This window comes from Halichoeres trimaculatus, unplaced genomic scaffold (genome assembly GCF_033239565.1).
Source record: "Halichoeres trimaculatus isolate MK-OKI-2021-1 unplaced genomic scaffold, fHalTri1.1 fHalTri1_scaffold_8, whole genome shotgun sequence".
NCBI classification, from domain to species: Eukaryota; Metazoa; Chordata; class Actinopteri; order Labriformes; family Labridae; genus Halichoeres; species Halichoeres trimaculatus.
The window spans coordinates 11292358-11318799 of NW_027437186.1; the positions used below are offsets into that span (position 1 = coordinate 11292358).

Sequence of the window (26442 nt, forward strand, 5' to 3'; positions counted from 1 at the left end):
GGCCGCCCCTCACTTCCCCTGAGGTGAACACTTTCCAGTCCACCCACACAGGCAGAGGCAGAGGCAAGGCCTGTGGGAAAGGGTGTCGAGCTCCATCCATCAGAGGAGAATCATCTTGAGCCTCCTCTCCTTAAATTCAGAGCAATACATTTTCCTCCCCATGAAGCTGATTAGAAAGTCTAATAGCTGCAAGTGCTGCTGCGAAGCGTTAAATATGCACTGACAGGATTATTGTCACTTGATTTCTTCCAAGTGCCAAAATAGAGATGGAATAATAGCTAGGTGAACATGCTGTGTGTCAATATAGCCTCTATTTCTCCACTCAGTTTTAAAACATTTGAATCCCTGCAGAGGGTTTGACACTAGTGTTCTCCAAACGCCACTTGAGGAAAGTATCTCATGTGAAGAGACTGATGAAAATACTCCTCCATGGTGTCAGTTGCTGGATGAAGCATCACATTCCCCCTCATACAGTAATGGTGGGTTAACGCAGAGAAGAGCATCATGACAGATATTTTGGGCATTGATCTTGGGCAGCTTTGGAGATTCCAAATCAGCTGCGAGTCCATGGCGTGCGTCATTGCGCAGCAGCGCGGCCAGCCCACAGTGGTTAATGGGAATCCGCTGACAGAGCACAACCAGTTGTTTGTGCGGGCATATGTGCGTGCGGATCAGCAGGTGCTGGTTTAACTGGGTGGAAGTCACGCTTACAACAACGCACCGATCTGACGGACAACGCTTGACGCTACGGACTCTTATTTCCAAATTGCGCGGACATGTGTGACATGCACGCGACGATCTGCAGGTAAAGTTGTGTTCTTTGCTTCAAAATCCTGACTGTTTCACGTGGGAAACGAGAACCGTATATGCTGCACTTCGTGTTTTGGAGATGTTTGTTGTCTTTTTCTGCCGCGCGTTCTCTTCACAAGCGCGCATTTGAAGAGAGCGTGCCGTCTGATGCACGGTGGGTGGAAAAACTCTGAGGACGATTTAAACTTTGAAGTGGACCATTAACCGTCTCATCTAATTGAAATAAATCGAAAATCCTTTAAATTCTCATGCGTAGTCAACGATTTTACTCGGTGTTATTTAACAGCCATATGTAGGCTATGCATGTGTGCATACGCGTGCGTCTCAGTGCGTGCGCGTTTGTGCGTCTCCCTCCCAAATTCTGCTGCTTCCAATTCAATCTGCCTGCGCAAGCTGCTGGTGCACCGGTGCGTAAAAGATGCTCTTTCTGCATGTCAAGGAAGGTTCGAGGGTTAACAAGTTTCTGCTTCACTTAACCATCGATTGCTTTTCTTCGCGCAGAGTCATTTTCTTTTGAAGGTAGTGCTCAGACTATGAAAGGAGCAACAATCAAGCATTCTAATAGCGATCTAATCTTAAAATAACACCTTAATTGGACACAGGGGGGATTTTAGGCATCAAAGGTGTCAAAATGACCCGAGGTGAAGGTCGGGGATGGTTTTGATAGATAGTGAGGTGAGAGCTGGGTGCTTTTATATGACACAAATGGAGAGTTTATCAGCATTTACCAATACAGGATGGAGACATTTATAAGCAGAGTTCATGTCAGAGATGACCCTTTACAGCTCACTCTTTATATTGGAATTCTCTGAGATTTGTATTTGGAGAAGAACAAAACATCAGCTATTGCCTGCATGGGTGTGATACAGTTGACATCTTAATGCTTGGCTCAGGCTAAACTCTTTCTGAACGATAAAAAATACAACAGATATATGAGAATGATTGCTACAGATTTTCCTAAATCATTAAATATTACAGTTATACTGCACTGAAACAAAAACAAATATTGACAAAGAAAGCTTTTCTTAAAATCTTTGTTTTTGACACGAGTCTAATCTGAATGTTGTCTAATTTTACACAATACCTGTGTAATTCAGTTCCTGTTTAAACATCACACCCTATAAAGGGTTATTGAATCCATGCATTTCCAAAAAGTGAGGGATCAAAAAGTACCCAGCGGTCAATTGTGGAATCACTTTTTTTTGTTAACATCATTTTTACTTGTAACACGCAGCCCAATGTAAAAGCAGTGATTAATCTGAGAGTGAAAGTCAGCCAGTGCTACGTTTTTAATAGTAAATTAGCCGTTGTGGGACGGGATGGCACTCTTCCACCTATTTGTTTCTCTGACTGGTGACAATAACTCTGTGAACAGTATCCCTCTTTGATGAGATCTGCTTCCCTACAATCTCACTGGTTAAATTGGCAAGGGTATGGTTATGAAATCACTTTTTGTTTTCACAGCAGTACAGCAAATCATTCTTTTAATACACATATGATTCAGACAAGAGACACAGCTACATTCATTCAAATATATAACTAAAGCCAACAAGAAAGGAGATTTGTCTTTGTAAGATTATTTCAGTGTTGTAACAAAGCCTCTTGGCAATAAATCTTACAGTGCTGAAAGCCTTTTTCTTTCTCTTCTAAATGGTGCAACATTTGGAAGGTACAGGCATTTGTGGAATGACAGAATTCAGTATTTTGGTTGTGCCCATATTCTTTGCAAATACTAAACAGCTTATTCTGCCATTTGTTTGGTGGATTGGATGATTGACCCCTGACTGACCCCCTGCTACAATGGTCTGCTTCAGGAACCAGCATGCCATGTTTGACCTGACCTGGGCCCAGGCAACTTCAGGCTGATGTTCTGCAGACCAAGTTGCAGCCAAACGGCAACCTCCAGTCCAAGAATATGAGACAATGCTGAAGTGCTAAAATCTGCTGTTTCTGGAGTGTTCGCTTGACGCTGGCTCTGGTCACATACACACCAAGCCAAAAAAAAAAAAAAAAAGGCATTTTCAAAGCAGAAATAGAAAGAAACCTATTTACAGCCTGGTTCAAAAAATCTCCTGTCAGGTTTTTATTACTGGCACCCACTGTACGGGGGGCGAATTTTATTCTAACTCGGCCGTTCAGAGAATATTAAGATGGTGAGTTCCTCCAATAAGAGGCGTAGCTGAGGGTTACGTGACTGACAGGCGCCCTTTAGCTGCAGGCTAAGTCCTTGCCACTACCAATATGGCCGCTATAGCCCATGTGCTTCATTTTCCGTTTCAGAAACAGAAGGGTGATGTCAGCGAGATTATGTCCATGTTTTATACAGTCTATGCAGCGTGATTTGAAGGGAGTTCTTGTACCATCTCCAGAGTGAAAACCAAGTTCTATTTAACTGGGGAGCTCAGGGACATGGGTCCTAAAGGCTCATTTATACTCCCTTCAGGAGGGAAATGTGAACTTCCTTTCCAGAAAATGTTACCATTAATGCTCACATACTGTCCTTTACGTTGGTGTTGCTGTTAATCAATACATTCATGGGAGGAGGGGGGCAGCCCAGTGTCAAAAGTTTATGATAAAAACAAAAACAAACTCAAAAATAAGCATGGCGACTGTGGAGAAGGCATTGCTAATGTACCTCTTGCATAAAACACAAAAGCAGAGGCAGCGTTGTGTGAGGGGGGGTCTGTGAGACCGTTAAATACGTTGCTAACATTGGTTAAATAAGCACAGAAGGCTCAGTCCGTACCTGGATCCATATTAAACGTTGAGCATAAATGGGCCTTAAGAAGACGATACCTGAAGAAGACAGTTTCCTCAACCTGTCAGCTCTTAGGAACTGTCTTCTACAGATTTGCAGTCACGATTCACAGGACAATAGAGTCGACAGCTCTCTGCCAAAACAATTCAGATCAGACTGTTGTAGCTGTGTGTGGCTCGTCCACATGCTACTGAGGCTCCTGTTTACTAAATGAACAAATTGTTCAATTGCCATCATGTCTTGTTTCTTAAGACCTCGATCATTCAATCCACAAAACAGGAACCAATGGTAGAATGAGGTGTTTAGCATTGACAGAGAAGATTTGGCAAACTTTGTCTTGGGTGCAGTGCACATACTGATCTCCAATGCTCTTCCCACAAATAAATATTTATTACAAATTTGGCACCATTTAAAAGAGAAATAAAGAGGCTTTCTAACAGTGTACGATTTATTGTCAAGCATCGTTATAATGAAGAAATAATCTACCAAACACAAATTACCTTCCTTTTTGTGTTGAATTTATGTTACTCTTATGGAAACTTAACAACAACAACAACAAACAACAACAAAAAAAATCATGAATTTAAGGTCAAAAATGTCTCAAAGCAAGGCCACTGGTATTAATTTCCTCTTACGTCATGAGGCTGGAACACAAACTGTACTGATGTGACAGCTTGACAAAGATCTTTCCCTCATCAGTGGCACCTGCAGTTTTTTTTTTTACTCAGTAACTATTTGTGTTTGTTGTGGCCACATGATAATTTACATAAAATTTCATTTTTAACACCGCATTACACACGAGCAGCTGTGGTGTATCCATCGTGACATTACAAGAAGCGAGCTGCTGTTCCAAAGCTGCACAGAAATGATTCCTGGTGAAACAATCTGTTTCTTTCTGGTCTAATAAATAACAGCAGTGGATCAAAACAAGAGTTTAATACTTGCTGCAAACAGATCTTGTATTTTCAGCTGAACAGAAGCATTCCCAACACTTGTATCCGTATCAGAACAACTGTACTTCTTATCAACCTTGATGTCTACTTTTGCAAGTCCCTCCTCCAGCAGCTCTGCTAGAGATAAGCTATCAAGTCAACAGACACATGCTCCCAGCAATGCTGCGATTCTTCTCTGATAAAAACTAATTAAAATCACGCTAATGCTCCGTGAAGCCTTATGATGAGTCCTCCTCTCGCTCCCTCAAACTAAATTTATCACATGATACTGCCTGTAATCAGCAGAAAAAGCATAGACTGGGAGGTAATTGGTGCGGAGTCTGTTGTTTTTTATTTTTTTACAAACTGCCAGCTGCCTTTCAGATTGAGTCCTCACAGTGCGGGCAGACCAGCCGACACAGGCGGGCACAGAAAAGCAGACATTTACATAAGTGTAGAGATAATGGAAAGGCTCTCTGTTATCATCAGAACTCCAGAGCTGGGGCTTGTTTTTTCTGCTCACAGATTGAGATATCAGAGTGTCAGTGCTTTCTCGGACATGTGGCAGCGTGTTTTCTGTTTTCAATCTTCTAAGTCCATATTGATTTTCTGTTTGCTTCTTTTACCTGCTTATTGAGTGCTTTCTGTGGTCTGGAAAACTCAATGGGAGCTTTTCTGTGTGGCACTAGAATGGGCGGCTGGTGATTCATCTTGGTCAGTTTACTCACGTTTCTTGAGGCAGGTGCAGACCCAGTGACCCCACGTGAATGCTCTTCTATTTTTATGCTCCTTGATATTCTAGAGCTGAGTTTAAAAGTACGATTTAGACCAACACAACCTGTAGAGACACCTTTGAAACCAACTGAATACTTTTCTGTCCACTGATGTTGTCTTACCATGGATCATAATGACAGTTTCCACATTCAGAATTTGTTTTTCTTTGTGGAAAACACAAAGTCAACACATTTTCACTACATTCACTTATCAATAATGTATTAATTTATTGATAATATTCAATATTTTAAAAATGATCTCCATTAATGATAGTGTTCAAACAAATGGGGGACAGCATGGAGACTTCATCTATTTTTGTACAGTCTATGTATCTTTAAGTCAGTGGCTACAACTTTCAATGGTGATATTTAGACACATTTTGGGATTTAGTTTTGAAACTGGCGCAGAAGAAGATGTGTACATTCATATTGTGTGTGATCTCTCTGAGTCCATATGTGAACACTGAAAGGTGGAGTCAGAGGAATAATCCTGCTCAATAGTCTCCTACATACCTCTGTACATGTGTGTCTGTGTCTGCCTCAACCCCCTCCTCAGACTGTATGTTGATGTTTGAGTCGAGAGAAGAGCCACACAAGTTGGCTTTCTGCTGAGCAGGTCTGTGTCAAACACCTGTGATTAGCTTGTGCTAACATGCTAAGTCAGGTGCACGGCTCTCGAATCTCTCCTGCAAAGACACGCAATGCTACAGGTGGTTTGAGTCAAAGACAGTGGGTGTGCCGTGTAGCTGGGACTGAGCCAAGGAGGAGGAGTTTGAATCTTGTGTTTACTAACAAGTAACAAAAATCAAACAAACAGGTCATTAATTTTTTTTACTTCCAGTTTTCACCTAGATAAATTTGATGTTAGTTTTAGTGAAGTTGAGACGATAACTGTAGGCTCTGGTCTACCAGAGTGAACTTTGTGAGCCTTTACAGAGCACATGCTTATATTCTCCACTCACTTTCCCCACTTTGAGAAGTCTGTCTCCTAAAAGCCACTGAAGTCAAGTCTCTTGTTAAATAGCTGATGTAAAGTTAGATGAAATATTTTTAGACACCTTGATCCATTGATTCCAAGGGAGTGTTCCTCAATGGTACAGTGATGCCTGCAGACAATGTTTGGACACAAATTCTTATAAAAAGAGCTTTTAAGAGTTGTTTTTTTTTTTTTTAATGGCATGCATTGTAAACTCTTGAGGCCATCACGTTTTATCCATGTGTTGTTTTAAAATAATTTTGAAATATAAAAAAACAACTCTTTTTTTTTTTCATTACTTACGGTCATTACTGTCATAGTACACTGTTGCCTTAAGGCAACAAACCAAAAAAATATCAATATACTTTTTTTTCTTAAAAAAAAAAAAATTCTTTAGATCATGTTTGATTTATTTTGAGACAAAAAAACACGACCTTTTTTTCTGACTGGCATCACTATGCGTACCATAGGGGGTAAAATACCACACATTGGTGTTTAAATTTAGTTATTTTTATGTTCACTGAGGAATAATTGAACAGAACATCTGTTTAGATATAGTTTTACATAAAGAACTAAATAAAGGATGCAATTTTATATTGAAACTATTAGATGGTTCTATAATGACATGGGTGTTTCTGCCATCTGTAAATATTAGTTAATTGATATCAGAGTTTATTGATCAATGTTGTACTGAATCTATATCCACTCAATGATTTGGCACCAAAGACTGAAAACAGGAGGAGGGTTATGGATTTGGTTTGCTTACAGCTGTGGGTGTCACTGCTCTGCTCTCAGTCACAGCCATTACACCACAAGTTTTTCTGAGGCACAAGTCAGCACATTCTCAAGTCCTTAAGCTTCTAACATTGACAAATATGAAATGTTTATGTTCATTTCAGACAGCAGAAAAGAAACAGCAATGTCACCTGTTTCCTATATGTTATCTATCAGACCAGACCTGCTGACTGGTGACAGGAAGCTTCAAAGCACTGCAAAATGACTCACGCCCATCAAATGACTGCATTTGTAAGAGAACTAGAACATTCAGACAGACGGTACTCTCTCTGCTGATTCACCTGTCACACACCTCCACTGGATGATGACTGATAATGCAGAGGAAATATATTGGAAATACATTATTCTTGTTGAAGAATCTTATTTCTTCTGCTTCTCTTTCCTATTACCAGTATGTCAAACATTAGTTAAGTGTCCAGTGAGTATTCCAAAACAGCACAGGCGGGAAATCGATAAGTAAAAAAAAACAACAAAAAAAAACTTGTAGTTTGTCTTGATTCTGGCGCCCCCTGTGGAGAAAAGGAAACCTCCTATTGCTTTCATTTCTTCACTGATTTTGTCCTGTACATGTGGAGTCTCATGCTGCCTTTTTGTGTGTATCACTCACGGTGGGAAAATGTAAACAAGAACAGTCTCAAAAATGTTGATGATGATTAATCAAGTTGACACCTGCTCTGGTGCAGGTGCCTATAACTGGTCAAACATAGTCAGCCTCTGAGTGTATGGCTGTGTTTGCTTTGGTGAGCTATGAAGAGACATCAGCGCCACTTTAAGTCTGTTTTGTAACAAGTTTAAAATGACCCACAGGAGCTTTAAGTCTGATGAGATATTTTTGAAAGGAAATAGGAAAAATACATTTCCTTGGTGTTAAGGTTTTGCAGAGTAATAATAACCTAATGCAATTAACATGAGCCAGGAGGGTACTTATTGAGTCAGCAGAGGCTGGAGCCCCTTTTGGAGTCTCTCTGTGGACGTGCCAGGTTTTCCGGTGCAGGTGCATCGTGGCAGCTGTTATGTCACTCTCTGGTTCATGTCTCGTGGGATCTGGCCTTGACTCGGTGGCACACTGTCATGTGTCATCGGTAATATCATCTGATGGCACAAGTCCTCCTGGTATTGGCCATTCTCAGGCTGTCACAGTGTCCAGATGTGTCTTCGGCGCTTCTCCCTCTGGCTTCCACTTTTCAAGGATTACATATGATTACATGTGAAATATGAGCAAAGCCCCCAGGTGAAGTTACATACAGTGTGCTTCAACAGATTGTGAGCGTAGGATGTGCTCATTTTTATTATCTCTTGGAGGAATAGTGTGACGTTTTGAAAAATATGCTCAGCCTTTATTTTTTTTCCAGAGAATACAGCAGCTGCAGTGTTAAATTCCATCACATTGTTGAAGGCAATATCTTTTTTTTCTTTAACCAATAAAAACACAAGTCAGTTGTTTCTGATGCTCTGAAGGGAAAATGTGCTTGGAAGAGACGTCAGTGTAGCTCTTGCAAACATTAGTTCCTTCAAAGCTAACAGAACAAACAGAATGTGGTAAAACCAGAGAATCCTGATGAAGACCCAGGGAATTAGACTACAGTAAACTTTTAGCTAACAGTGATAAACTTTGTTTTTCTTCAAATAGATGTGGACGGGGATAACAGCTGTGTAGACACAGAAGCAACATTAGACTTATTTTTAGCCTGGTTTGAGCTGCTGTGGGAGAGAGTAAATGAGTCTATCCATCTGTTATCCTAACCACTTTTCCCTTTTCTTTGCCCCAGCTAGCCAGTAACAGAATTACCGGTGGGTGAAACATATTATCAGCATTTGTATTATTGCCAGTCAGATGTTGTGTCTAAGCTGCTTTTCCCCACCACTGACAAGAGCTGTATTTTGGTAATGGCCGTAACAACGCTGTACACACCAGATGTTCACAAGCACTGATGATGCATTGCAACACTTACACAGTGTTAAATTAACACTTTTCAAAGTGTGAAAAGTTTAAAACTACGAGAGTGTCACCCAGTCATCTCTCAAAGTGTACCACAATGGTGTTAATTGAACACTAAGTTGGTGTACTTTGTAGTTCCGTGAGTAACTCTATAGAGTAAGAAAATTCCACTGAACCAGGTTTTCAGGTATCACTTGTTAGTGTCCTTTAATTAATTGGTGAAATTTTATTCAAGAGATAATTGAAGTTAGCTAAAGTGTGCAATCTCGGAGTGATAACACATTGACGTGTGATAATCACACCAAAATGCACTGGAGTGATAACAAGAACATTTGTTTGTTTCTTGTAAACAATTCTATTAGATGAAATGTCAAGGGACAGACCTGGCTTCAAAATTCATCTGAAAGACAAAGTAGCCCATAAATGCTGCTGTCCTCTCACTCACAGTTGCAATAATTGTTGTGTTTTTACAATGAACTGTTTTTTGTTCTGCAGAACAAAAAGCAGTTTTCAAAAAAAAAAAAAAAGTTTTGTTGGATTACTTTAACTACTTAAGTGCATTTTACCATTAGACATCAAGTTATGTTGTGATGACATTTTGTAACTGTGAATGAGGAGGGAACACAGTGGATATGAGACCCTGCTGAACATTGAGTGATTGCATGGAGGCATAGGCTGTCTGTGCTCTGTACATGGCATGGACCGGATGTCTGTGCTTCATGACATGGACACATTGTCTGTGCTTTGTGGCATGGAACGGATGTCTGTGCTTCATCACATGGGCGCATTGTCTGTGCTTTGTGGCATGGACTGGCTGTCTGTGCTTTGGATGTCACTGTTACTAAACAGTAAAAATGACTTCACTAAAAACATTGTCTTAAAAAGTAAACAAACAGTATTTTGAAATTTGGTTGCAGAGAATATTAAATTGAAAGTATGAAAATTTAGCTTAGCTTGTTGTGAGTTGGATTTATACAAGATAATGATTTTAAACAAATCAAACTACTACGCACATGAGACTTAAACCAATGATGTTACAGTTTTATTTAGTCTGACCAAAGGTTTGTTTTTACAGTGCAGTGTAGTTTGAGTCCAATACTTCCAGCATTGAAGTTGAATTTACTTTAACCTTTTATTCAGTTCATCATGACTTGAATCATTCGGGTGCAATCACTTGCCTTAATTTCAAAACATTGCAGTTCTTGCCACAGACTTCAGTTTCATTTTAAATTTGAATTAAAAAGCCCTATCATAATTTTCAATGAAACTGTACTGAGAAGGTTGGCTTTTTCTTGTCACTGTCTTCAGCTGCTGGTGGTGACTTCTGGGACCTTATCATATCAGGCCAGTATGAGTTTCTCACAGATGTGCCAGGAGAGCCAAAAAAAAAAACTGTTTCTCCTTCAGAGTGTGTTATGTAGGAAACTATGACTGAAGTGATAGATGAATGGTCTGTCTTGTACTATAGTTTGTCCTGCACAGTGCCCACTGACTCTACAGTCCTCTCAGTATTGTTTGCAGCACATCCAAGAATACTTTTCGGCACAGCAGATGATGAAAACGAAAATAAGTTCTTGGATAAAGTTATTTATTCTAGTTAGCAACAAGCTGGCTCCCTTTTACTGATTCAGAACATTGCAGAATCAATTCACAGCCCACACACTCTTTTCTTTTCTTCAACCAAGAATTCACTACACCCCACTACAGCTTATTGGTAGTCAATACATTTTTTTCATCAAAAGCCGATGGTGGTGTTGGTCTCTGAAGACCCAATACGGGTCATGCTCTAGTAGGTTTGCAGTTGCTGAAGCTGTAACGATCCTTTTAATCTAAGTTTGCTTTTTCTGAAGAAAATCACCCCTGGTCTATTCATCACTTCTCCTCCTCCTCTCCATCACTACCATCTCTGCTGTGTTTGCAGAGCTGCAGATTTCTTCCCCTGCTGTATATATTAAGCATCATTGCAGAATCATCTCAGTAATAAAGCAGCACGACAGACTCTGGAGACCATCCAGGAGGATGAGAAGCAGCAGTCACTCAGAGCCTGAATGGAGGCTTCTGAGCCTGCAGATGAAACAGGAGAGGAGTGACCCTCGCCTGGTTGAGGTCCTCGGAGTCACGATGTGTCTGTGAGAGGTTGCCTCAGTCTGCTTCTTTAAAGAGACGAGGTTGGGCAGAAAAAGAGTGAGTCACTTTTATATGATGTTGGTTAGATGATGGCAACAAACTCAAAGAATCTACATCAACACTTGATAACACATGAAAGTAGTGGATGTTTTTCTCTAATAATGTAGAATCTCTGATGAAATCTGAAAGCAAAGAAAGTGGACTGAAGTTGGAGTGCGAGGAAGAGGGCTTTCATATGGTGAGTGGGGGAAGAATAATGTTTCTCCTGCATTTCATATTTCAACTTGTATGTTCTCATGTCTTAAATTATAGATGGACTGGGACACAGGGACAGTTTTCACTAGATCTCTATTCAACTTTTTCATGGTATCTCATTCAGCTGGATAGGTTTTTCCTTTGGCAACATAAAAAGTTATGTATAAAAACCGTTGGGAAATCAGCTCTTCTACGTGGGGCTGAAGCTTCCAGGCTGAGGTGTTGAGATATTGTTTGGGGTATGAATGAAATCAGTGTTCCTGGTAAACCTGCTCACAGGTCTCAGTATGTGTACTTTAAGAGGAATCAGAACAGGCACAACATGCCGGCAAACCATAAACCAGGGAAGACTGTACAACTTAAGTCACTAAACAGGATTACTTATGAAGAAGCGGGATCAAAGCGGTAAAACAGGAGGGGAACTATCACAGAAAACATCCCCTGAAGCTGATGGTTTGAATCATCAGGTGGGAGGACTCCAGGTCCTACTAAAGATTTGTCAGTGAATATTTTTCACTTTATTTTTATCTGCTTCGTGACTGATTGTAGAGGTGGAGGACAGAGTTCTAAACAAACCCTTCATATACTGGTCACACAGAGTTTCCCAGAGGCTCAAGTAGGGGAGACCAGGGCTTGTTGTCACATGGCTAAGTTGAGACATTGCAATTATCTTCCTCACCAGAGGGCGAAACTGAAATGTGCAATACCATTTTTTTTTTCTTATACATGATCGGGTGTCATGTCCTGTCTGAGAAGAGAATGGCACATTGTGAGCTTAGGTGGGCATCAATTCACCATGTTGACCAACCCAAAGTAAAAATATCAACTTGACACATTTCAAAAAAACCTTATTTAAGCTAAAAAAAATCCTGACAGTGATACATGTGGACTTGTAAGAGGAGAGGTTAAGGAGTCCTGTTGTGGCTCAGTCATTCTTCTATTATAAGCTTACTTAATGCTAGAGCTACCAGGGGTAGAACAGTTTTTGAAGAAAAACCCGAACCATTTGGTTTCCCTTACTCGGTTGGGGGCACGTGTGCTCCTTTCAGCTTGTGTTTTTCTTTTTTGTTTGTTTTACATCTCAGTTTGAGGCGAGTATGTAGATCCAATTATACCCATGCGCAACATAAAGCAAAGGATACAGCGGAACAGTTGTGGGGAGGCGTGTGTGTTGTTAACATGATGAGCAGAGAAGACAGAGTCAGAGGGTGTACCTGTGGCGTTGTGTTATTCTTCTGTCACAGAGCACTTTAGATATCAGGGTGAACTCTGATGAACGGTTAGAAAGTGGAGGATAAAACTGCAACTGAATCTTTCCAACTTAGAGACTTTGTCGCTATGTTTAATGACTTTTCAGACCCCTCTGAAGTTTTTAAAAAAATTTTTTAGAGATGACAATTCTTACCACTTTTCTGGAGTTTGGAGTCTGAAATTGAAGTGTGTTTTGATTGCGTCAATGGGCAGTGTGTGTGAGCCCCTCCAAAACACAGAGACAGTCCTCACTCACAGCAGATGAAATCACCAAAGTGTGTCTCATTATGGTCACTTCTGCTGGTCCCCAGCCCAGATGAAGGAGGAGAGTTGATATTTTGACATTAAAAAAAACAGAACAAGTGTGTTTTACCTGCTTTCTGTCTCTCCTACGTTATTTATCTCTCCTCCAGTGTCCATTACAATTACATGAAAATAGATTATTATGCAAATTGGACAGCAGCGACTTCTGGGACAGACAATAGAGACTTTCTTTCCTGAGGAGTTGGCATGTTGAAAGCAACAATGTTTCACTCAGTTTTAATGATTTTTTAAATGGAAAACTGCCTCATTCTTTCAGGTTTTTCAGGACTACACATGACAGAATTGATTAAGAATAATCTGTTAATAGTGGATTATTGGGTATATAGTAAAAAATTACAGGTGTTAAAAACAACAATGTACACTGAACTGAGTGAACTAAAAACTGTGACTATAAAACCATGATAGAAGCCAAACCATGGATCTTGTGAACCGTTCATCCCTAAGAGCTACCTTTAGCAAATATTTTAGTTTAGGGGAACATGTTTCAGTCATTGTGGAGTTAGCTGTCACATGTCAACTAAAAGACAACCAGAATAAAGGACTTTAATGTCAACTACTGTACCTCAACTAAGCACCGTGACTCATCAGAGAGACAGACAGCTGTCCCAGCTTCAGTGGTTGGGTACAAATCCCCACAGCAGGTTTTTAGTGCAGAGTTGCAGCTTGAGAAGTTTGCAATTTCCACAAAGTGGGGCTGATAAAGAAAAAGCCAGGACTGGTTTACAGGCTTCTCAAAGGCTCCCTTCACTCTCTCTCAGAAAACCAGACGCAACTAGCCTCGCCAGAGCTTGTGCCTTTAACAAAGAGAATGTCAAGTCTTTTTTGACAACCTTGAGAAAGAGTTAGGATTAGTTTTTAAGCTTGATCAATGGTCCTATCCAATGTCTTCTACCTGCTCAGTGATAAACATTTTACTTTTCCTGACTTCAATGTTCACTTTTAATAAAAAAAAGAACAATAACCATCATTTTGTTCTTGTTTTATTAGTTGCAAAATCTAATGTGACATTGTATCCTATATAGTGACAACTTACCCCATGAAGTATTCATTCCAAGAAATACTTAAGTGTGAAAAGTGTGACAACAACCCCTGGTCTCCCCTAGTTTTTGTAGTGCTGTTCTTTTCAAAACAAACAGACCAAGAAGTTTCATCTTGAAACAACTCTATGTAAGCAGTTCCATTTTTAAAGGAGGTGTTACTCTGTTGTTCTTTGGCAACATCAAGAAAGTCAACAACTTGAGCTGTTTAGACGTCTGGCTGAACCCTGGTGGGAAACTTAACAGTGTCTGCTGAAAAATAAAATGCTACCTTTGGGCTGGGAGTGAGTCTCTGCCTCAGGAGAAAGCTTTCAAGTACCTCTGGGTCATTTCCACAAGTTAGGGCACCAAAGGTCATGAGAATGACAGAATGAGTGGAAAACACGGCTCAATTTTATCGTTTTACCTGAAACAACTTCTAAAAACTCTCTGGTTACTCTGGCAGAGGATGTTATTCTGTTCCCTTTTCAGTGTTTGCGGACCTACTTGTTAACACCACAGCCCATTGAAAGCAGTATTACATAACGGCAAAGAGAATTTTGGCTACAGTAAACATATTTCAGATAAGATAAAATTTCCATTCATCTTTCAGCACCATAACAGACAAGCCGTTGAAAATATTGCTGTAATACACACTGGTTTTAATGCTTTTCAGATTCTGTCACCCAGACCTGATTTCAACCTGTTTCCAACTTGATCATTTAACTGTTTTCATCAAATCCCTGTGAGTTTAAACTAAGGATCATGAGAATTAATGCAACATGGTGCTGAATCATGATGGCGAAAGGGCAGTTGGATCAAAAAGCAACGCCTTTAATCTGTTTAGTTTCATGCCTCACCTGTCTGTGTAAGCTCTGGTTTGACCAAAGTGTAAGGTTTCATACACAGGAAACTGAAGCACATTTCCTCCACAGAGTCACTGAGCTCAGCCTGGGCTGGGAGCAAGGAGAGTTGCTAATGGTGCTCTGAGAGGAGCTGCTACTCCATCACATTGACAGGAGCAAGTTGAGGTTGCTTGGACACCCAATCAGGATGCCTCCTCAGGGAGCTTTATTTGGAGGTTTTGGACTTGTTCTACCCTGAGATAGACCCAGAACTCAGTGGAGAAGTTTCTAAAGAAGTTACATGGCTGTTCTGGCCTGAGACCTCTGAAAGATCCCCCAAACAAAAAATGACCATGACCCAGCCTTGGATAAGAGGCAGATGCAGCTAGATGGCATTGGTTTTAAAAAGGCAGCTAATCTTGGCAAATACTCCAAGTTCAGGATTCAAATTTAATACCTGAAAAAGAAAAAGATGTTTGAATTGCATCCAAAGCAAAATTAAACCTCTGGTCGGAAGTTTTTTAAATTAGCCTTTTTAAATCACAAACCTAAGAAACAAGCATTAAGGATTAAATACCGGAATACCAACAGGCATCCATTTCAGGTTTTTCTTCAGCCCTTCAAGATGCTTGATTGATTTTATTTTCCAGGAGACAAAACAATGTGGCTTAATTAATGAATGCACTCTGTCATCATTGTGCCCCTCCTCCTCCATCTCCTCAGTGTAACAAACACACATTGAGTTGAACAGCACTTTTATCACATTGCCACTCATGTAAATGCTATAATTGATGTAGAAACCCTTTTGTGTTGTAGCTCAAAATGTAACACTGTTCAGTAAAGCAGCTGGTTGTATTACACCACAAAATAAACCATCACTCTGCCCCTTTTATGCTGAATTTCAGTAAAAACAGAACATAGGTTAGAGAAGAATTGAAACTCAGGGTGTTTTTAAGTGAGTTATTGAGGAAGTCAACCAAAAGGAAAGTTGTAGTGAGAGGGAAACAAGGAGAGGAGGGGCAGGTTGTGTGTGTAAGAGGTAGCTCTGCTGGCAGGTAGTGAGTGGTCTTTGGGTTTAAATTGATCAGCTATCGATCACCAAAAGTTCTTCTGCTCTTGAAGTTACTTCTCAGTTTGATACATTATTGTGTCTTTAACATGCTCCAGCTGCGGATGTACTCAGTATGCAGTAGAGGTGGGAAAAAAAAAAAAAAATATATATATATATATATATATATAGTCTCCCAGAGGTCACCCGTCTGTTTCTGGTACAGGAAAAGAAGCACATCAGCTATCGCGGCCATATTGGTAGTGGCAAGGGCTTCGTGTACAGCTATAGGGCGCCTGTCGGTCACGTGACCCTGAGCTGTGCCTGTAATTGGGTGAGCTCGCAATCTACCTTTTGTACCGCCAAGTTAGAAACCCCCACCCCCCACCCCCTGTACAGTGTGTGCTGATGGTAAAATTAGTGATTCAGACAGGAGACATTTTTTGAACCAGGCTGAAAACAGGCTAATTTCTGCTTTGAAAACAGCTTTTTTTTTTTTTTGCTTGGTGTGTATGTGACTTCAGGTACACCCGGAGCCAGCCTCAAGTGGACACTGGAGAAGCAGTTTTTAGCTTTTGCATTGTCTCATATTCTGAGACCAGAAGTTGCCTTATCTCCGTATGCTTGTGCTCGTACATTAAGTGTACCCCTCTGAAGCATAACTCTCCAAGGTGTGCCAAAGCAGAGAAGTGACAGTGCAGAAGCATGGCACACCTGGGGTCACATTGGCCGAACAAACTTGACTTAAGGGTTGAAGCGTGCTTGCACATGGTATGGTTTGCCAGTGTGATTGCGTCCTTAGTTGCAGCTTTTGGTTCAGTGGGGTTCTTATTGCTCGGCAACCTGAGGAATTTATGTGTGTTTCATTCAAAATAAAGAAGTCACAAAGCCTAACAATGGAAAAACCATCAAATCAAATAGAATTCAAAACAAGGCAGATAACAGTGATGGACAGGCAAATACTGATGAAACAAGATAAGTAAAAACAGTTGCCAACAAACAACAAAGATTCCATGCTTCAATAGTTAAAGGTTAAAGAGAAAAACACAACAAAGTCAGTGGTCAAGAGAACACTCAATGGGAGTTTTATGATAAGATATCAAAGCGGACACTGAGGTTCAAAGCAGGATTCAACCCCAGAGATATTCAGGAAATAGTATTTATGGATAAAAAGCTTTTGGTAGTGTTTACAAAAGTCAAAATATACAGCTACCATGGTCTTTGAACATTTTGTGAGTTCTGGTTCTGACATACAGAAAACAGTAACTTTTGTGGACAGGCTGCATTTGGGTTCTGGCCTGCAGCTTTAAGGCCACGAAGGTTAGCATGCTATTGATGTGAGTCATGCAGTATGCCTTAAATAAGTACATTGAGAAGCAACAAAGGAAAGCAAATCAAGACTTAAAAGAAGTGACTCAGCTCTGCCTGACATATCTTTTTATATTTTTTGCTACCCTTTTCAAGTCGGTTTAATATCAAGTATCTGACAGAGCAACAGCTGAAAGACAGACTTCACTTTAGAGGGCTGTTACCCACCATACAGTGCTGAAGTGTTCTTCATCTGGTTGGTCAATGAGCAAGTTTGACAGACTGACCTGGGCCTAAGAGTGGAGACATCTGTGCGCTACCCGAGGCAATGCTTAGAAAATCAGGGTTAAATACTGGTATTCAGCAGCCAGCTGTTGATGCGCTCAGCTTTCTTTCTCTATGCATCAACAAGTTTGTTCTGGTTTAGGTCGGTTACTGTTCAAGCAAAATAAAGCCACAATCTCCAACTGATAATGCTGCAAATGTTTTCCTGCAAGAAACAGGCATGGTATGAAAAGATGTGACATAATGAACAAGTAATTCAGCAGACACTGTAGTTGCTGTTTACGAAGCTGAAAATGGAATTAGAAGAAGTCGCAAATAGTAAAAACCATGGTAACTGTGTCCTTTGTTTATAACTACAGCCAGTTCAGTGTAGCGCCTGCTACATTCATTGTCTGTGGTTAGAAGCATGCCCACGTGTCATAATTTAAAGTATAGACGGGAGACTATTGAACAACATCCAACAGTGATGATAGGTATCACAAACCAGTGCTTGTTTGGAACTGGCACTTGAATGGCTGGTAACAAAAGTAGTGTTAAGCTCATAGACAAACGGTGTTTTCATCTGTATTTTACTGCCACACATGTACCTCAGTGCTGTCAGCTAATCAGCAGACTAGTGGCTTCACAACATCCAACATGTTTCTGTTATTAATTATACTTAAAAAGAGTTAATTTGGTAACAACTTGTAACTGGCTTTGCCCAGTATTTTATTGTCAGTGAGAGGTTTAAAGGACAGACAAGAGTGTAATTTTCACAAAATAATTCAAGACAAGAAAAACTTGACTTTGATGCATAGAGGTGAGTGATCATCAACAAGAGCTGTTCTGGAAAACAGCGGAAATGTCAGCAGCAATGTAAGGTCTGCACAGTGAGCATAGGGTCATGACATTTTTTGGCTAGCATAGCAAATCAATGGAAAAGACGTTTTTTTTTTTTTTTTTTAACATAGTCTTAATCATGATGATCCTCTCCTCCTTAAAACGCAAATTAAACAGTGAATAAAATGATGCCTTTTCAACATGCAGAAGATCATTTCAGTAAGCTACACTGTAAACCCTGAAGTTCAAATTACTCAATTTTATTAAGCAATGAAAACTTAAGATTTCTTAGTAAGTTCAGTTTACTCAATTGTCTGAGTTGTCAGTGTTGAAACTGATGATTTCTGAGTAGATTTAACTTTTGTTACTGTTTAAGTAAGAACAACTTAAAATCATTAGTTTCTGTGACTGTGTTTTGTAACCGTGAGTGAGGAGGGGACGCAGTCAATATGAGACCCTGCTGAACTTCTAGGCATGCAGCAATAGTACAGGTTGTCTGTGCTCCACATGACATGGACTGCTTCTTAGTCACAGTATGGCCTAGTTGTCTGTGCTCCTTGTAGCATTGATCAGCTATGTCTTACCTGGTGTGGAATGAGTATCTTTGTCTATCTGCAATTTCAAAATTAGCCATAATAGCATGATAGTCCAGTATGTACATTACTTAATATTTTAATTTGTAACAAAAAAGCATCAGGTTAATTTGATCAAAGACATTCAGTAGAATGATTTTCCATTTTAAACATAACTCCTTGAGGTGTGAAGTTAAATTGACTCAAGTTTTCATAATGAATTACCTAGTTTTTTAAAGGTAACCGGTTTACAGGCATTTTTCACGTAAACTCAACTTATTTACAGTGTATTTTAGATCTGCCTCAACTTTTTTGATCTTACTCACTTAATTCATAAGGCAAATGTTATGATTTAACAGCTTTCAGATCTATGCAATATTAAGTTTTAAATAATACACAGATTTTAGTGAGAAGGGCATACCATTTTTGTGCGCAAAACAAGAAAATTGAGTTATCAAGAAGCATGACCTAAGTTGCGTTAACTTGAGAAAAAAAACATGTAAAGAAGGTTTTGCATACTCAAACTAATCCAGTTAGATTTACTTGTTATATTTTAGTTAGCATAACTTCACTTTTCTGAGGCAACAGGTTTCCATAATTTTTGTGAGTAAGGTCAACTTACTATATTTTTCAGTGCAGTATCATTTGCCCTCAAACATATCTATTTCTAAATTAGGAAAAGTACTCAGCACTTGCACTTGATACCCAGCGCTACTGCTGCTTCAAGATAAGAAGTAACCCCAATACAATGATAGTAAGAGATTACGCCTAACAGAGGAAATGAAATGAAACTTATTAATTGGTTTTCTCTTGCCTGACCCATGAAATCTACACAAGTCAACTTTGCCCTAGTTCATCCAGGGTCTGCTTTTTATAAGGTTTCAAAACAGTGACAATTTGAAAAAAAAAAAGCTAATACGTGATCAAAATTTGTATGATTTCAAAAATAGTACTTGTTGTCTTGTTCTGGTAGTCTACCGCATTAACTCTGTAAAGTTAACTGTTTCTTTCATTGAGTTAAGATCTAATTTGGATCAGTACTTAAAGGAGGATGTTGCTATCAGTGCATTAGATCATCCACATTATCTTATTGAGGATTCTTTCCACTCAAAAAAGCCCCATAGTTTCTCCAGATCTGAATATTTTACCATCATCATGTTTTGTCCATAATTTTATGGCTTTAGGATACACCATTGTTCTACACAAGAAATATTTTACAACTTATTATTTCAGCTGTTAAGGGGGAATCTTAACATAAACAGGAAGCATTCAAGCATGTCATTGGAATGATGTCATTCAAGTCAAAGAGGGTTCAAACAGCCATCTACAGTCCCTTCAATAGCTCTCTGGGTTACATAAGATGCTGTAATGTACCAGCTGAATGGCTCCTTCATACATGTTAATGTATTACCATTTAGCATGTTAAGATAATCACACATAATGGCATTACTCTGCAGGGGTCCAGACGTTAAGTGCAGGGAATGATGAATAGAATGCATAATATATGTAGCTTGAGTATTTAACAAACAAAAAGGATTTGAAAGTTGAATTTGGAAGCAGACAAAAACATGATACATTCAGTATTAAAGGATTTCCGAGCTCTGCGTTTAAACTTTATTTAAAATACTGAAAATACATCCCCACTAATTCCCCTACTTTTGCTGCTCATTTTGCACGTTTGATATCCAGCCCTTTTTAAACATCCTCCAGTGCATTGGTCTTGCAGTTACATTTGTGTTTCTACATTCTGCTTTGAATCCCTGTACAGCGTGGTGCACCGTGGTTTCCAGAGAGGGGCGAATTCAAATAATTGATTTGAAACCAGAAAAAAAAAGAAAAATACACCACTGCATAAGAGAGATGGTTAGTTTTTTTCAAAGAAAAGGAAGTCAAACACATTATTATAGGGTATTTAAAGTTGTTTTACTTTACCAACCATTTCTCAAATAGATTAATGTAAGCTGTGATGTTTTGCAGACAGACCGATGGAGTCAAGTGGACAAAAGATGTTATGACATTATGACATGACCAGAACTTCTGAAGCCAAAGTGGTGGTGGTAAGAAATTGCAAAAATTTCTAGTTTGTCCCATGGAGACAGCAAAAAAGCTAATTGCAACCTTATGTGGTGGAGGTGGGACATATCAGGTTAGCGTTTACAGTTTCCATTTTCCTCTACATTTCTCCCATATTCCCAAAAACTGACACTGTTTTCTTCTTTTGCCATTAAATGTGGCTAGTATTATTACTCTTTGGTTCAATTATATCAGCAAACAGCTTTCAGAATCAATCAGACACTGGTAAATCATTGGAAAATGAAATATTTGCTTTCTACCTTTTATCAGATATCAAATATTTGAATACTTAAAAAAAAATGACCCATCCCTACCAGATAACCAAAGGTTCAGCCAACTTTCTGACGGACTCATATTAGTCGTTCTGTAATGCAAACATAACTTTGAGAAATTAGCTCAGGTCTGAGTGACGGACAGTTTACCCAGGGGGCGAGAGCAGGGGAATCATGAGTCAAAGCATAGTTTTTCAGCTGCTATTGAGTTTCTTCTTCACTTAACTCTGGGTAAGGATTTTATGGTTTCAATATTTTAAGTGGGACAAACCCTCAAATAAAGTTTTTTTTTTTTTTTTTTTAGTTTTGGACCCCCATTTCCTTTCCTGTCTTGTGTGTCCCTGTTAAAAGGCGAAGCACACAAAGTACTTGGGTTAAGAAAATTCTGATGTCACTTGCCGAAGAATTATAGTTACGGGGATTATATACAATATAACATACACAGCATGTAGACTCAGTACTTTAGCTACATTAACAGCACATGAGTCATAATGCAAGTCTCAGTAATGAGCTCATCAGCAGTGCAGGAAACACTGATGCCCCTCAGTCAGAAACCCTCATGTCATTTATTGCTGTCCATTTGACTGAAACAAAGAAGACAGCAGAGACATTAAACGGAAAGTGGGCCATGCCGTAACACCGTGATGCTTTCTGCACTTTCCATCAAATCAATCAGTATGCAGACGAGTCCCTAATTACAGCTGAGTGCAGTGATTTGTTTGGCTATTAGTTTTGTAGCTTTTGCTAAGTGGTCATACTCCAGCTTGATGTCTGGAAATGCATTTTCACCTACCATGAATTCATAAGAGCATTAAAAGCATGAGTGAGAATTCTGTTTTTGGTTCTGCTGTTGAAGGGAAGCTGCCTTTTCTTTCTTTTCTTTTTTTTTCCACAATTCAGGAATTTTCTTGAACCATGGATGTGTGTGACAGACATGTTTTATTGGGTCCAAACCAACATTTCAATCACTCAGAGAAAAAAAGTTAAATCTTATAACATGTACAAAAACTTTTGATTACTTGTGTTTAAACATAATTTCCGACAGAAGGCTAGCTATGCTTAAGTTACCACCCTTAGAATACAATTCAAGTTAGCTGTGACTCTCAGTTAGCTGTAAGCTATCTCTGACAGGTTTTAGACTCTATATACAAAGTGTGTATAGGTTAAGTTCATTTTTTCCTGTAGCTACTTAGTTGTATATGAGATTGCTTTAATGTGTTTTGATGAATTCATTTTTTCCAATTTTCACGAAGCAATCTAATTGCTTTACCAGTCAAACATTAAAGCTGGTTACTTGTCACGAATGAAGAAGAATACAGTAATAAAAAGTCCATGTTGCAAAATGTAGCATCTTTCAAAAGAGGCAAATGTTAGCTCAATTTGGTGCTCGAGGTTTATTTGGAACTTACACACATTACTCCAGGCTGTAACCAATGCAAAAGTAACATGGTAGATTGACCAGCACTTACAGTGCTTTTCTCTTCTTTCCGACCACTCAAAGTGCTCTACACTGCTAGTCTCATCCACCCATCCACACCACATTCACACACTGATGGCAGAGAGCCCTAGGCCTCAGAACCATCAATTTAACTGACACATTTACATCCATCCAAACACCACTGACCAACAGTGGGAGCAATTTTTTAGTGTCTTGCTCAAGGACACTTTAGCATGTGACTGGGATCAAACCCTCGATCTTCTGATTGAGAGGCGATGACTCTACCATTGGCCCACAGATGCCCCAAAACATGCTATTCCGTAGCTCACACATTAATTAAAACACATTGATTTTAACTCTCCTTCACTCATGCTATAACCTGGGCACATTAGTGACACTTCACCAATTGGGAAACACTATCCCACACAACGCGCAGACATTGGTTGCATCAGATCTGTGATTCATTCACTTGCATGCTACTTATTTGGACAATTAACAGCAAAACACATGATGGCAGTCAAACATGAATATTTCACCCAGTCAGTCACACTTGAAGTATTTGATAGTGTATATAGACAGTATATAGACAGTAGATAGCAGTGATTGTGTCAAAAGGCCCATATTGGTAATACTGAACTAAAACCTAGCTTTTTCAATTTGAATGAGGTAAAAAACACTATCAAATATAATACTGTTTTTGAACTGTTTTTGAACTATTAATGCTGTAAAATTCATCTCTTTTGGCTTGATGTGTCTTCCTATGTTGCAAATTTGCAGCATTTACTCTTGTAGTTGTATGTGTTTTTGGATTTTGTTGTTTTTGTACTCGTATCTTTTTTGTTTTTTTCCGGAATCTTCTTCTTTGTTCCTCTATTTCACTGGCTAATGTTTTGGACTCTTGCATTTGATTATGAATAATTTGTCATTACTCTTGACTTTGTGGCACATTGTGAATGTTACAGGCTGTTGCATATCAGCACACCTTTTTTGGCTACCCGGGTTTGGACCCCAAATGGTGTAAAAACTGGGTCAGTGTTTGAAGCTACCAGACTAATCTTCACAGTGATAAAATCATGTCTCAGGTGCTGCAGATCCACACACCATGAACCAGTATTATGTAACTAAAGTGGTAACATTAGAACCAACAGGTCTCACTGTATTTCATGCCCGCACCTCCACTAAAGCAACTTTTAACACTATGACCACAGAGTCTCACTTTCAACTTGATATTAAATATTTCCTGGGCTCAGCTTGCTGCTCACATTAGCCGGGTCGCTGTGGTGAAGTCATTCTGGTCTCTGAAGGTTTTCTGTCTGCTTTCATCTTAAAAGATGCATGAGGGAGAGAAGGAGATTTTCTTTGAAGAGTAGTACTTTATTACTTTTTGCCAAAGTCTGAAGCTTTCAATCTTGGAGTTGGGGTGAAGTCTGTAGGAAGAGGTCATTGTGCTGCTGAAAGACACTCCCTCAGGCGTGACGGTGCTGTAATGAGCTATTATAAGGAAAATCAGAGATATGTCTGTAAATAAGTTTCTCATTTCAACCTGTCAGAGAATCAGTGAAAGATAAGCAAGCAGTGCACAGAAACCTCCATTACTGCAGAAAAAGATATCATCACAGGGGGAATCTATTTGTGGAAATGTAGACTGTAAAGATTAAGATCTGGACCAAACCACCTGCAATGTAACCCGGCTGATTTACTGTAATAATAGAAAGATGTGGGTGACACTGTAGCGACACGAAATCCAACAAGCTTCTTTTCAAAGAGAATGAAATCCATATTTTCTGCATATACTTTCATCACTGGGATCCCTTTGTGCTTTCATTTCAGATAAACTCCACCTGGTGTCTCCACTCCTCTTGCAGCCATGGCTTTCTTTGTGTCTGGGGGGACCATATTCACCATCCTCCTAATTAGCAGGTAAGACAGTGCACAGACGGTGAAACACACCCGCTGGGATCTGCAGCCACAAAGATCTCCAAGGCAGGGAGTATAATCGAGTCATGTCAGGCTCTAATTTGAACCAACCAATGCAACCAGTGCTTTGTTTACACTGAGCTGAGGAGAAGATAGAGAGGTAATCAGATGTATGATTTACCTGTGAAGCATCGGTTCTCAGTGACATCTGCCCGTGCATCAGGCACAAGAGGCAGAGGAATTCCTCTGACACTTTCTCAACGCTGCTGAGCAGAACCGATGAGCCAGGATCCAGCATCACATGTATCAGTCTTGCATACAGTTTTTGTTATAATCCCTGCAGAGGTCACACTGAGAGAGTGATGGGATGTTTTGGTGATGTAACCGTGAAGAGAGGCCCCTCGTCTCCTCGCAGTTTGTTTTCAAAGCATAAAATGCTCTTTGCACATTTCCGATAAAGCGAGCCCTCTGGGTCTCCCTGATTCCTGCTATAAGATATTCTCTGTATAGTTCAGCACTTCTTGGCACGATCAGCTCTGGGATTAATGTGCTGAAGCAGGTTGCCTGCTATGTTAGTATGTAGCACATCAGCTCTCAGTGCATAATCTGCCACACTTAGAGCAATCATACATGAAATAAATATACTAATGAACTCTGTTAACTCTAAAAACATCCCATGCTGATAGCTGTACCACGGGTCATTAATGTGTTTGAGTAAATTTCAGGCAGTTGAGACTAAAACGACTTCAGTCATATCAATTTGTGTTGATATTTGGTTTATTTTGTGTGAGAATAATATTAAACTGTGTAAAACAAGATTTTAAATGTAGCTGTAAGTGTTTAAATACACAACAATTAAACACTTTGAGAAAAACTGACATCCAGCTACTGAATGAGGAAAACCACTTTTACTCTTTTAAATATGCTGGTTTAGCCTAGTGGTCTGGGTTGCACACCCCATGAGGCAAAGCAAGATTTGGAATATTGAGTTAATCTACTGCACTCCTGAGCTTTGCACTCTGATTATGAAAAGTTTTCTGAGAGGTCCTACAGTTTGATGGTAAACACAAAGACAGTTTCATGTCTGTTGAGTCACACTATAAGTACTTGCTTATCTTTTGTTACTTATCACTTGAAAATGGGGGGGTTGTAGTACTACAACATGGGTTTTATACTGCAGTTACACCACCTACTGCATGGAAGAGTGGGAAAACACATATAAAACAAACACAGAAACAATATTCAAACTTCAAAAGAAAAGCAATAGGAAAAGTAAATAACAGCACCAACAGGGAACCATCAAACCCCCTCTTCATCAAACTGAAATCACTAAAATTCATGGACTTGGTCAACCTCAAAACACTTCTAATAATGCACAAAGCAAACCAGAATCAGCTACCACTGGGCATCCTAAAGTTGTTTCAAAAAAGAGATAATAAACACAAACTCAGAGGATTGTGTTAGTCAAAATACAGCCAATTCGTACTACCACCAAAACACACTGTGTATCAGTTGAAGGTCAGTTAAAGTCAATTTGTGGGACAAATGCAGTGAAAAAATGAAAACACTTAGACCACTTAAAGAGTTCAAACAGATTAATATTAATCTTAATCTAAATAGATACAAGAGTGGGATGGAGGCAAACTTTAACAAATATTCTTTTTTAAAAGTGTTTTTTTGTGTTCTTTTTTTATTGTGATGTACTTTCTTTTCTTCTGTTTTTGGTTTCTACACATGCTGTACCAGATTAGACAAAGGGGTAGAAATAAAAAAAAAATTCTGACTTCATCCTACACCCTTTTGAACAAGGTATGAAGATCTATGTTATTAGAGTTGTTTCTTTAAATGTTTTTTTCTTTTTCGTTTAAACACATTGTACATCCTTTATTATCTCTGTTTTTGTTTTGTT

The 26442-nt window shown here is 39.3% G+C and overlaps 1 protein-coding gene across 1 annotated transcript in view; it reads left to right on the top strand.

Moving 5' to 3' along the window:
• Positions 1-543: 543 nt before the first annotated feature.
• Positions 544-26442, top strand: part of LOC141795074 (gamma-aminobutyric acid receptor subunit pi) — a 110760-nt gene continuing 84861 nt past the window's right edge. Inside the window, exons 1-2 of the mRNA XM_074675826.1 lie at positions 544-805; positions 24447-24536. Of these exons, the coding sequence (XP_074531927.1) occupies positions 24484-24536 (53 nt within the window). The 5' untranslated portion in view covers positions 544-805; positions 24447-24483. The remainder of the gene's footprint in view (positions 806-24446; positions 24537-26442) is intronic.